A 12,684-nucleotide genomic window follows, 5' to 3' on the forward strand; every position below is an offset into this window, starting at 1 on the left:
TAGTAGTGAAATGGGATGGTCTTCAGAATAGTCCCTATATAGCATTATGATCATTAGCTCACTCCAGATACTCTGAAAGTAGGAAAACTTCATTTATAGTAATCATCTATTCCTGTTGAGAAGTAGGAAGAGGGTAGATAATTAAAGCTCACAATTGAAGATACACTTTCCTTTTTCTAAGTACATGATCTAATAAAAACCCTGTATTGATATTTTAAGTGTTGTATTAAGGCCATTTGCTTCAGTGAAGGTGTTGAAACAAGATTATATGTGAATATAACTTCACTGTGTATACTGCTCAATCAAAAATCACACTAAGACATAAGAAATGTTTCCAATAACTTCAAAAACAAAAAAGGAAGGAGTAGGGGGCCAAGGAGATAACACACCTGTAGAGCCCACAAAAAGAGGCACAGTGGTACATGAGTTATCCCACCAGCACTGCAGAAGCAGATGGACAGATCCCTGCAGCCTGCTAGTCAGTCTCACCTGCTGCCTCACAGCAAAGTGAGATCGAGAACCCCTGTCAAAAAAAGGTGTGGGGCGCACTTGAGATTGCCTCTGGTCTTCCACACGCGTGTGCAGGTGCAGTGACAGACACAGAACAAAACCAACTCTGTAATATCAGCCGGGCACCCTTTACTTCCTTAAGAAGACTGACTAATGCCTTGCAAGTGAGCCTGAGACGGGTCATTGGTGTGTCTGCCACCTCTAAGAAGTCTAGAACCACTCCTAGGATTGTGAAAGATGGACACATTTCGTATTTCTGAGGCTACTGACCTTTCATGTTTAATCTTACATTTACAGCAACTACACTGTAAAAGGAGTTGTTGAACATGAGCTTGATTTTAAGATAACCAGTTGCATGTTTCAGTTGAAATTTAAAGTTACAATCTCGATTTTTTTCTTCACTTAGGGAACAGTTATCATTATTGCAAATCATGGTGACAGAATCGACATCCCCCCTGGAGCAGTGTTAGAGAACAAGATTGTATCTGGAAATCTTCGAATCTTGGACCACTGAGACAAATGCTTCCAGATTCACTTTATACTAATTATGGGCTAAAGAGTTTCTTACAATAAAATGTCCTCTAAGATGCTCAAATAAGCAGGTACTTCACTGTGCTGTACTCTGCAGTGTTGATTTTTAAAGTAGTTTTCTGCAATCTGCTTTTAGCCTAAGGAAAGCCTAAATGGAGCAATACTTTCCTTCTTTGATGAAGAGCCTAGTGATTAGTTCATCTTAAAGTGCAATATTATTTAATCTTAGAACTGTGCCAACTCGGCAGATCTTTAACAGAAGCTTGAGTGGTGGTCACTTTGAATTGCCTTTGATTTTAAAAATAAAGTGATACAACAATCCACTTGTTACCTTGTGCGTCTAGTGCTGTGTGTGAAGCCGCAGGAGACAGCAGTGCACGCTTGCTCAGTGTGGACAGTTTCCTGGAACGTTTGCTCACTAGCCAGTCAGCTGCCCACTCGAGGTTTGCTGTTTGTGTGTTTTCATTTCTAACACTAGTAAACAGACACTGTTACTGACACAGGAACTGAACTTGAAGGTATTTGGTGTACTTCATCTGGTTTTAAAATGGGGTCCCTGCTATGCTTTCTACATTTAATCAAAGTTCTTTTCCCAGCTGAATGGGTAGGGTAAGCAAAAGTAGAGCATGTCTTTCCCAACCTTGTGTTCTGGAAGAGTGTGTTGAAGAGGATAATGACTTCATTAGAAGTTCCCTTTCATTAAAGCTCCACTTCTTACACTTGTTATCACTTAGAAATACTTACAACCTTTGGAATCAGGTCTGCTGGTAGTTCACACAGTCCTTTCTCTAATCAAGTCATGTTTCCAGTTCTTCCACACTTGTTTTGAAAATGCTGTGTTAAAGTATACTGTATTCTGCACCATTGAAAACAGTTGCCTTTTAAGTCTGATGATTTTTTACATCTTTATTTTTGACAGTTTAAGAACCAATGACATACCTCTGTAATGATTAAAAAAAAAGATTCCTCTTGAGAAGACAAAACAAAAAAACCAACAAAATAAGGTTATTTCATTGTACAGTATCACCACAAGATTAGGCACTCTGACAGGGTGAGGCAAGATTCTGGGCGTGAGGCACAGGCACTTTCATTTGTATAGTGCTGCCGATTCTAAAGTCGTAAATCGCTTACTCATTGACCTTACATTTCTGGCCCCGACACAGCAGCCTGTATTTTAAAAGTTCTATTTATCCCTGGTCTTCACTTATATACATATCAAAAGTAACTTAAAAGCAAGAATCCAAGAGGGCCATATTTCATGTTATCTAAATGTTAAAATGAGAATTCCTAAGTAGTCATATTATATAAATATGTATTCTTGCCTCCACTAGAAATCAAAAAGCAAAGAAAAAACAAAAATACAACCCCAAACCCTTCATAGGTTCTTTTATAAATACAGCTATTAAACCATAGCCTTGTGTATCTCACTTCTGGAAAGTATTTAAATTAGTAGTTGCATAAGTAAATGCAAATATTCTTTATTCCTTATAATCAGTCTTCCATATATTTAGCAGTTTGAGGCTTTACCCAGTGACATACAGTGGTAGTGAAAAGGTTAAATATGCAACACACGAAACCTGAAACTGACATTAGTCACTAAAACAAAAACTGAATTCCTAAATCCAAGCAATCAAAAGATGTTTATTTTTTATAAAGATCTGTAAAAAAATAATTTTTCAAACAGCTTTACTTTCATAGAGAAAACTTTCTCCAGAGGTCGACTAAGATTTTAATATTTTCAATTGTACCATCATTAAATAAGGTGGGACACCATATGAATCTCATTGCACTGGAAGAAATGTAGAGCATTTTAATATAAAGTATACAGAGCGTTCTAGGCAGCTACAGCTGTGTTACAGCTATGTGTTCTTTTGGATTTGGTCCAAAGAAACCTGAGTCTGTTTCCAGAGAGAATGAAAATGTTATAGACACCTGATCAGTTACTCCTTACTGAAGGATGCACGAAAATGGCATTCCTTGAAGATCCCACTGAATCCAGCCCCCAACACTGACCCCTCCTCTTCCCTTCCCCGCCTCAGTTCACTCTGGGTCCCAGGTTCAGTTCCTAAAACACCAGGCATCCAGGTTTTCTTCAGAAACACGTGGTCTCCAGACTGTCATCACCTCTTCTGTTCCCAGATCTCGGCCATGTTTAGATCCAGGTCTTTAAGGCCTTTTAAGGCTTGAAGATTTCCAGTGTAAAAAGCTACATCCGCTGTGACCAACCTAGAGAGTAGGGAGAAAGATACTTTAAAATGTACAGATAATTCAAGAAGCAACATTCAGATGCTTAGCCTAGCTGCTAGAGGAGTTTTTTTTTTTTTGGTTTTTTTTTTTTTTTTTTTTTTTTTTTTTTGGTTTTTTTTGAGACAGGGTTTCTCTGTGTAGCTTTGCGCCTTTCCTGGATCTCGCGCTGTAGACCAGGCTGGCCTCGAACTCACAGAGATCCGCCTGCCTCTGCCTCCCGAGTGCTGGGATTAAAGGCGTGCGAGGAGTTTTAAATTCAGAATTACTAGGGATGACAAGCTTGACATTTCTCTTGGCAGATTCCCACTATCAAAAGGGCCATTTCATACTGATTTGATGTTTGGAAAAGGAATAAACCAATGCTTTTTGTAGTCAGTTAGAAATTCTGCCTGATAAAATCAGATTTATTTTTAAAAAGCATGAACTAAAGGAGAAATTAACAAGTTAAACTGGAGTGATTTCAGTTGGTGGTCACTACAGTGTGTTTGTATAGCTACAATAGGGGAAGCGCAAAGAAAGCTCGGGTTTCCTGGCAGTGCCTACAGATCAGAGAAAGCTGGGGTTCTTAGGCAAGCACTACTGAGTATCGAACAATACCGAGGACTGGGGTTGGGAGTATAGCTCAACAGTAGAGTGCTCGCTTAGCAAGAGTAAGGCTGTGGATTCCATCTCCAGCAAAATACACAAACAATGTAACAATCAGATTAATCCCTACACCAGAACATTTCCTTTAGACCCTGAACTGGGAAAGCAGGAGCTGCTTAGCCTGTGACTCTGGGAAATTGAAGTGTAATTTTTTTGTTTGTTTTAAATGCTGATATGCTGATACTATTTTATTCACATTCTTTTTTTTCAATTCAGGTATGTTTTAGGGTTCAGAAAAGTTTGTAAAATGAATTCTTACAGCATTAACACACACACACACACACACACACACATGCCAAGAGTGTGTGATGCACTGGAGGAGGTAGGTAATAGAGATTGAACTCCAGTCTTTACTAGGCAATTGCTCTATCACTGAGTTATCTCCCCAACCCAAATGGAAGATGTGAATTGTAAAAAGAACTAATCTTTAAATTAATGTCAGCTGAGCAAGGATTTGCTCCACCCACAAAATGCCTCAGAGGAACACCAAAGAACCTTTATGCAGAATTTTTTGTAGTATAGTATGAGTGATAGGGATAATTTAATTCACTTGAAAAAAACTCTGCACTTTATAGATGGGCAAATAAAGTATAATTATGATTGACTTTCAAGTTTTTAGTAGTTTGCCAATATAGAATGGGACCAGTATATACGAAATACTTAGCTTTCAATGTGGTTTCCCAGTAACTCATTAACAGCCACATGTGGTTTAGGTACAGTCACTTACAGCAGCTTGGTCTTCTGCTGGGATACAACAAATGCTGGTGGTATACCTCAAACTCCTAACCTCTTTAAGAAAAGTAGGTTCTTCCCTCCTTGACTGCTCCTCCGAGTGACCAACAAGGAAAGTAACACACTACAGATCATTCTGGACTGGGAATGTTTAGATTAAGAATTTTACCTATTCCAGCCTTTAATCTTGTGCAGTGATTTAAATGAACTACTAAGTAAACAATGTCTCTAAACCATTCACAACCCAGATTTGGAAGAAAATTAATGACCTTAAGGTCATAATTTCCTGGTCTATATATAAAATGCTTGACCAGACAACTTATTTAAATGGCTTCACAGCAAGAAAATGGATCATGAACAACATCTAGCTAGCAGGTAGGTGTGATTCTATGTGACTTCATTTAGAACATCAATTTTCCAGTCGCCCCTGGAGATCAGTGTGACTAAGCAGAGCTCATCGTTGACGGATGAGTTCAACACAAGGAATAACAGGAGGCATGCTTGGTTCCCCTACACAATGCCAAGGCAGACCTTCCTCTCACCATTTCACCTCTGCTTCTAAAGTGGCCCTGAAACCTCTGGTTTCTAAGAGAAATAATTTATTTCTCTTGCTTTTTAATTTTGCTTTCACAACAGACTACCTCTAATCAATAGTTCATATCATTCATAGGGTAGTTATTCAGGCACCAGAGAGATGGCTCAGCAGTTCTGAGCATTTGCTGTTCTTAGAGAGGACCTGGGTTAGTTCCCAGCACCCACATGGCAGCTCACAACTCTAACTCCAGTTCAGGGGATCCCATGCTCTACTGGCTTCCAAGGGCACTAGGCAGGTACACGGTACATAAACAGACATGCAGGTAAAACACCCGGACACATAAATTTTTTTTTTAAGATAAATAAATGGCACACCAAGAAAATTGTACTGAAGTTTAACAAGTGGGTGGTGCTTTTTACTTTTTATAAAATACACACACACACCCATTTTCACAATGCTAGAGACAGAAGCCAGGGCAAGTCTCTACTGCTCAATATCCCCAGCCTCAGATTTTATTTAATTTAATCTTTAATTCTCTTCATAAGAGGAAGAAAAGGGTTTTTTGTTTGTTCGTTTAATCTTTAATACTAGCAATTGGAGGCAGAGGCAAATGGATCTCTTGAGTTGGAAGCCAGCCTGGTCAGCATAGCAAGAGCCAGTCCCTGTCTAAAACTCAAACAAACAAACAAAAAATCGAAAATTCAGGCCTAGATAATGTAAGTGATTGTTCAAAATTTTATATATGAGCTGCTAGTAGGTGGCAGAGCTGGAGTTTAACCCACACTTTGTAAAATATGAATCCTATGGTTTTTAAAATATAATACTGTTTAATAATAATAGATTATTTTTCAGAGCCCTACAAAATAAGGCATATTTTAACCCTCATCATTTTATAAATGAGGCCATTCCCCTAGTCCAAGGGCCCTGGAGCGGAGCTCTGAGTCCTGTCTGGACAGAGCAGCACTACTCAGCCACCAGCCCACACTGCCTCACTGAGGGTCTGTAAGGTTCGGCAAGTAGCTGAACAGACGACCCTTATTAACACAGAGACAGTGGGAAGATACAGAGGCACGTCCACACAAGAAGACAACGAACGCTGCTGACTTCATGGTTTTCTTCTTTAGTGCCATGACAGCAGAAAGCATACCGTGAAGAATGACATGCAACGCAGTATGGGAGCACGTGGTGAAAACAGATGAAGAATCATACCCATTTTGAGGTCCTCCATCATTTATTACATTTAAGTGTGACAACTGCTTTTTCAAGTGGAGTTTGTAACTTGCATTAATTCTTAAAAATAACATCTGAAAAAGAAATAAAAGTTGCTTATAGTTCTCCTGAAACAGAAGATAGAAGTATCCATTATCAATATATGGAGAAACATTTTTTAAAAAATCTTTGACTTTCAGGATGTTCTGAAGTACTGAGCTTCTATTTCATTATGGTTTTTCTCTGCAGTTGGACAAAAGTTCTTTTCTCCACTCAGCAGTACTTCTTTTAGCAGTAAAATTGCCTTTGTGTATATTAGGAGAATTTCTCAGGGCTACATAGAGAGTCAAAAGGAAGTGAAAATAATACAAAGTAGTGGGAAGTTTAACCAGGAACTTAGTGGGGGGGAGGGAGTAAGACAGGAGAGGTAAACGCTACTCCTACATGATTAATCTATAGAGATAATTTAACATCATCTATTTATATATAAAGGCGCCTGGGGAGGGTTGGGCGGTTGCTGGTGCTCAAGTGGTAATAGGAACATACAAGCCTGTAACCCCTGAACCTCAGCAGACAGACGCTCCCTGATGTGACTCTCAGGCTCGTGGATTAGAACTCAGCAAATGCAGGTCAGAGAGAGAGCCAGAGAGAGACGGGGGAATCTTACTTGTTGGCTGAGGTGTGCAGCCATTTCCTCGGGACTGAAACATCTCTCCTAGAGTGGGGAGAGAGGCCCACCCAGCTCCCCAGATCAGGAGGCTCAGAGTTCCAAGGTCGCATATACCTCCCCACAGGTACAGAGGCAGTTACAGCTGCTGGGAGACTCCTGAACTCCCTGCAGGCTTCAAGGATTGTTCAGGGAGCTCCAGGAATGCAGCTTTGAGCTATCACCCATGCTTGGGTGGTTTTTAAGTGATGCAGCTGCTTTTGAGTCACCTATGCCCCTATAAGTAACCCTAATAAACGCAATAGATCACCAAGTGGACCTAGATGGAACTGTTCCATTGGCCTGCTCCTGGCGCCCTTCCTGGGATGAGCAGACATGGTTAGCATCTCTCAGGAGAACCACACAACCGAAGGATGGCTGGCTAACAAGAAATGACAAGAAAATGACCTTTCAGGGTAGTCATGTCTGTCTTCCCCTCAGTCTAAGCCCCAAGGGAGGGAGATGATGCTTAATTATGAGGTTAATGTGATTAAGGAAAACCTAGAAAGCAGGAAGAATGTAAAGCTGGCACAGAATGGAAGTACAAGGGCACAAGAAAGACGAGCAGCAGATGCAAGGACACCCAGAGCACCAAGAAGCCCCTCCCCCATACCATCTGCATGCATACCCGAAGCACAGAAACCAAGTTCTGGATAACCAAAGTCCCAATGGAAGGTAAGTCCACTGTTACACACTCGTTTAGACTCTAACAGGGCACCATTCTAGAACTGGGCTTAAATGACAGCATCTAGTTTAAGGGAATTAAATTAGATAATAAAAATGAGGAAGGGATCAAATTCTGGACTTGTGGTTTGGGGCAGAGAAAAGGGCACAGGGACATAGACATCCCAAAGAGTAAATGTGTAACACTTCTGGGGGACACAGTCAGGGACAGGGGCGCAGCAGGAAGGGAGAGACCTCTTATTCCCTTCCTATCCTTTGTCATAGCTGAGAGATATCCCCGCCCTTTTCACTACAGATCACTCCTGTCTGTCTAATAAGTGTTAATGATTTACTTATGTATATGCTAATCTGATTCACTCCATCGCTAATTTCTTTCACCTGATCTGTACTACAATCTCAATTTATAACACTAGAGATTTAATGATAGATGCCAACTCTGATTTTCACACTCACAACGTAAAGAGTGATAGTAGTAGAAGTTTTGACCTCTAACAGTGGGTGAATGGAAGATCTATGTTTAGATTTCAACTGCCAAAACAAAAGACATTTTGAAATTAAAACCTTTCATCCATGCCTCACTAATCAATATAGCAACCTAAAAAAAATGACAGCAAACATGAACCGAACTTAACTGAATCAAAAACATGTACAAACTCTCCTACTGGTATGGATATAAAATGTTCAAATAACGAAGGTTTCCAGAGTTACTACTCACCTGTGTTTGTTCCTCGGGAAGAAGATCAAATATAGCTTCATGCATTTTTGTCATTTGCTTACAAATATTCCTGAAACAAGGGGAAGGAACAGGAGCTTTCACTTCGTACTGGAAAGGGAAAAAGAATGAGAATTACGTTTAGTCTTTTGGACTATGTAGTGTCTCCGACATTCCCTGAATTGAGTTTTCTTTTTCTTTTTTTAATTTTATTTATTTTATTATTTATTTGTGCTTTTATTTATTTTTTTTTTTGGGGGGGGGTTTCGAGACAGGGTTTCTCTGTGTAGCTTTGCACCTTTCCTGGAACTCACTCTATAGACCAGGCTGGCCTCAAACTCATAGAGATCGGCCTGGCTCTGCCTCCCGAGTGCTGGGATTAAAGGCGTGTGCCACCACCGGCCAGCCCTGAGCTGAGTTTTGTGTGCCTCCATACATCTAACTCTGGCATAGGGCTCAGGTCTTCAGCTGAGGTTTGTACTACCTATACAAATCTTGAAAAACTTTTAGTCAGTATCTTCATCTACTTTATGGGAGATAAACAGCTCAGTAGCTAAGACCATAGGCTGCTTCCAACCTTAAAACTGTTTGGGTTTAAACTAAAGCTCCTTGGATTCCTATCTAGTTCATATAAACAGAATCATAAAATGTGACTTTTGAGGCTGGCTTCTTTACTTAATTCTTTCCTGGCTCCTTCTTGTTATGACATGCAACTATACTTCATCCCTTTGATGGCTTGAATATGTTCCACTATGAGCAGACGACATTTTCTCCACCACTGGTCAGATGATGGAAATTGGAGCTGTTATGAATTAGGCCGTTATGAACATCTGTGTAAAGGTTTTGATGTGGATATTACTTTTGCTCTCTTGGACATGTATCTAGCAAAAGTCTGGGTCATCTGGACTCCATGTTTAACTAATCAGGAAATATGAAACTATGTTCCCAAGTGGCTGCCCCATTTCATAACACCACTGGCAAGATCTGGTGACTGGGCTCTCTGCCTCCTCAACGAACTTCATTACTGTTTCTGGAGTTCTGATGTTGTTTTCAAACTATCCTAGTGGTAGAAGAGATTCAGACACAGGAAGACAGATGCAGGTGTTGGGGTGATGGATTCAAGGTGAAGAACGCCATGGACTCAGCAAACACCACACACTAGAGAAAGGTGCCTTTAGAGAGAGTCTGGCCTATGGTCCTGCTGCAAGCCACAGGAAAATGTAATGGAATTCAGCTACTATCACAAAGGCTACTACTTGGAAAAGTCAAGGATTTCTCCAAAGGTCAAGCCATGGCTTAAGAAGTCTTGACGATATTTTAGCTTTTGTATGTGTGTGTATATACATATATATAGCTGGTTCCTAAAATGATTTTCTTGCGTGCTTCCAAGAACTCCTAACAGTGTATTTATTTAAATTCCTATCAAGCATCTAAGGCCATACGAAACACCACCAGTCTCCTAGGTCAGGCGGATAGCTTTATTTCTTGTGCAATTTAGGGTGAGACCCTCCTTTCTTATACAGCCCTACTAATAGACCCCTAACTTCTTACCTAACCACTTCTCGGAATGTAGACTGAGCACACAGATCCCCTTTTTCATATACTAACCGGTCATTAGCACTCAGTTGACCTCCTCTTTTACCACTCCCATTTTGGGTTGTAAAAGAAAGCCTGATGGTCACTGCCTGAGGAAAATTCTTGCCTACCTTTATGACCCCGTAGAATTCAAGCCTGGTGACTGCTAGGCCAAAGGATTGCAATTGTTTGTGTTTATAACTGGATTCCAGAGAGACTTAGGGAGAACGGAGAGAATAAGGAGACGGAGAAGAGAAAAGAGCATGGAAGAACTAGATGGGCAAGAACTTGAGAGGAACAAACTGAGATGGGGAAGAACTAGGTTGAAGGGTGAGAAGAGAGGACTAGAGGAACGAGATGGAAGATGAGGAAGAGTCAGATGGGGCAGAACACGATGAGGAAGAACAAGGAAGAACAAGACAGAAAGAAGGAGATGAGAGAGGAGCTAAGATGGGAAAGAACTAGATGGATGAGAACCTAGATGGGGCAGAACTAAGATGAGAGAATTAAGATAGAACTTAGAGGGGACAGCAGATTAATGTAGGGAGAAATCAGGCAGGAAAGGAGCTAGACATGAGAGCAGAACAGAAACTGTGTAGAGAGAGAACTGACTCAGAAGAATAGAGTGTATGGACTAAGGAATTTCATGTACATAGAATCATTTCTTTTCATCAAAGATTAATTATCAGCTGGTTGTAGATTCTTTCTGGACCCTGGGAGGGGACTATCGAGGGGCTGGACCCCTTAGTCCCCAATATGATCCCTGAACTGAGGATTCTTGTTAAGCCACCCCATTTATAGTCATTTGTTTGGTCACCCCTAAAATGGCTAATCTGTCCCCCTAAACCCTTCTTCATCTCTGTTTTCCCTAATGGTAGCATGCTTTCCATCTCACCTTCACTGTCTCAGTGTTCAATCCCTCAACTTGACACAATATTAAGCCGGGCGGTGGTGGCGCACGCCTTTAATCCCAGCACTCGGGTGGCAGAGCCAGGCGGATCTCTGCGAGTTCGAGGCCAACCTGATCTACAGAGCGAGATCCAGGAAAGGTGCAAAGCTACACAGAGAAACCCTGTCTCGAAAAACCAACCAACCAAACAAACAAAAACAAAACCCAATATTAATTCGCCACCACCCAAGAGACCTTCTCTTACTCTTAGCATTCTTCTGAAATTTCTCTTTGGAAAAAAAAGAATCACTAAAACATACTCACTTCCAAACAGTAACTTTCCTGGCTCCCTTGCTCCTGGCTCTGCGGCATCTCACATCCCCCACTACAAACCCCCTACTGCACTACGTCCTCCTAGGTTTTCCCTCTTGGTTGTCCTCTTCTTCAGTCTTCAACAAGCAAGGCTTCTTCATCCTAAGTCCCACAACTGCCCCTTTTCTAAGAAATTATTTTTATTAGCATACAAAGGTTTTAGGTTGCATCCATCAATTCCAAAAGCATTATGCTGGACAAAAGGAGCCTGGCACAACAGGCTATAACTCCATATGAAGGACCTTCTGGGAAAAGTAAAACTAAAGTGTCCAAGAGAAGGTTTATTAATAATTTTTTATATCTTGAATGTGGACATTTCATTACTTATATATGAGTTTTAAGACACCAAATTGTGTATATTTAGAGTGAATTTTATTGAATATAAATTAAACCTCAATAATCCTGATTTACACTGATTTCTAACAGTGGAGGATATTCCAGTATGTCACACATTCCTCTGTGTGTGCAACCCAGTGCATTAGCACACTTCAGCGTTCACTTAAGTTACTATTAACAGCAGCAGAATCTTGGCAGCTGACATTTACTAAAACTTGCTACAGTCAAACAGTAAAAAATAAAATGTGTACCAAATGCACTTAGATATGTGTTATCTCACTAAGTCTCACTCTACCCTTGAGATCATTTCTACTACTCCCATCTAAAGGTGGAGACTGAAGTTTAAGTTAACAATTGAAGGTTCTTCACTGGCTAGTCTGTAGTAAACATGAGACTTAATTTGAGTCTGCCTGTCTAACTCTGACACAGAATTGGTTTCTTATGATTTTCAATATGTTTTCTCATGTTAAAGACTTTTGCATGTTAATTTCATTGCCCTAATCTCATCTGTCTTTAAAAGCAAACTTTATAACCATGCACCAGCTGGAATGCTCTCCCAGCTCTCCTCTCCCCGGCAACCATGTCTTCCACAGCAGTAAGAGCTCCAACACACGGAATCACTGCCTTACTCATAATGCTGCTGAAGCTAGTGTACGTTTCCCCACTAGATCTTTACTCCTTGAGGACCAGATGGAAGACTGACCCACTCTGCTGCCCTGTTACCCAGCACAATGGTTTGCATGGATGAGTGAGTAAAAGAGTAAGATACTAATGAGTCTAGCTGTCAGTATGACTGGAGATAGACTCATTCAGTACAAGAAATGGCACCCTGGCCGGGCGGCAGTGGCACACACCTTTAATCCCAACACTCAGGAGGCAGAGGCAGGTGGATCTCTGTGAGTTCGAGGCCAGCCTGGTCTACAGAGTGAGATCCAGGACAGGCACCAAAACTACACAGAGAAATCCTGTCTCGAAAAAACAAACAAACAAATGAAAAAAGA

At 40.7% G+C, this 12,684-nt stretch overlaps 2 protein-coding genes across 8 annotated transcripts in view; one reads left to right on the plus strand and one right to left on the minus strand.

Annotated features, from left to right (window-relative positions):
* The window catches only part of Ugp2 (UDP-glucose pyrophosphorylase 2), a 63,557-nt gene extending 62,193 nt beyond the window's left edge, over nucleotides 1-1,364 (plus strand). For all 3 annotated transcript variants that reach the window (XM_052734733.1, XM_052734735.1, XM_052734734.1), the window contains exon 10: nucleotides 917-1,364. In XM_052734733.1, coding sequence (XP_052590693.1) covers nucleotides 917-1,024 — 108 coding nt within the window. In that variant the 3' untranslated portion in view covers nucleotides 1,025-1,364. The remainder of the gene's footprint in view (nucleotides 1-916) is intronic.
* A 568-nt stretch (nucleotides 1,365-1,932) lies between these two features.
* The window catches only part of Vps54 (VPS54 subunit of GARP complex), an 88,711-nt gene continuing 77,959 nt past the window's right edge, over nucleotides 1,933-12,684 (minus strand). For 4 of the 5 annotated variants that reach the window (XM_052734731.1, XM_052734732.1, XM_052734729.1 and 1 more), the window contains 3 exons: nucleotides 8,515-8,622; nucleotides 6,410-6,504; nucleotides 1,933-3,267 (listed from right to left, as the gene is read on the minus strand). In XM_052734731.1, the coding sequence (XP_052590691.1) occupies nucleotides 3,162-3,267; nucleotides 6,410-6,504; nucleotides 8,515-8,622 (309 nt within the window). In that variant the 3' untranslated portion in view covers nucleotides 1,933-3,161. Of the gene's footprint in view, nucleotides 3,268-6,409; nucleotides 6,505-8,514; nucleotides 8,623-12,684 lie in introns of those variants that run through there. The other variant, XR_008217424.1, reaches the window with a different exon arrangement.

The sequence above is a fragment of the Peromyscus californicus genome, unplaced genomic scaffold (genome assembly GCF_007827085.1).
Source record: "Peromyscus californicus insignis strain IS unplaced genomic scaffold, ASM782708v3 Scaffold_13__1_contigs__length_99412109, whole genome shotgun sequence".
Lineage (NCBI taxonomy): Eukaryota > Metazoa > Chordata > Mammalia > Rodentia > Cricetidae > Peromyscus > Peromyscus californicus.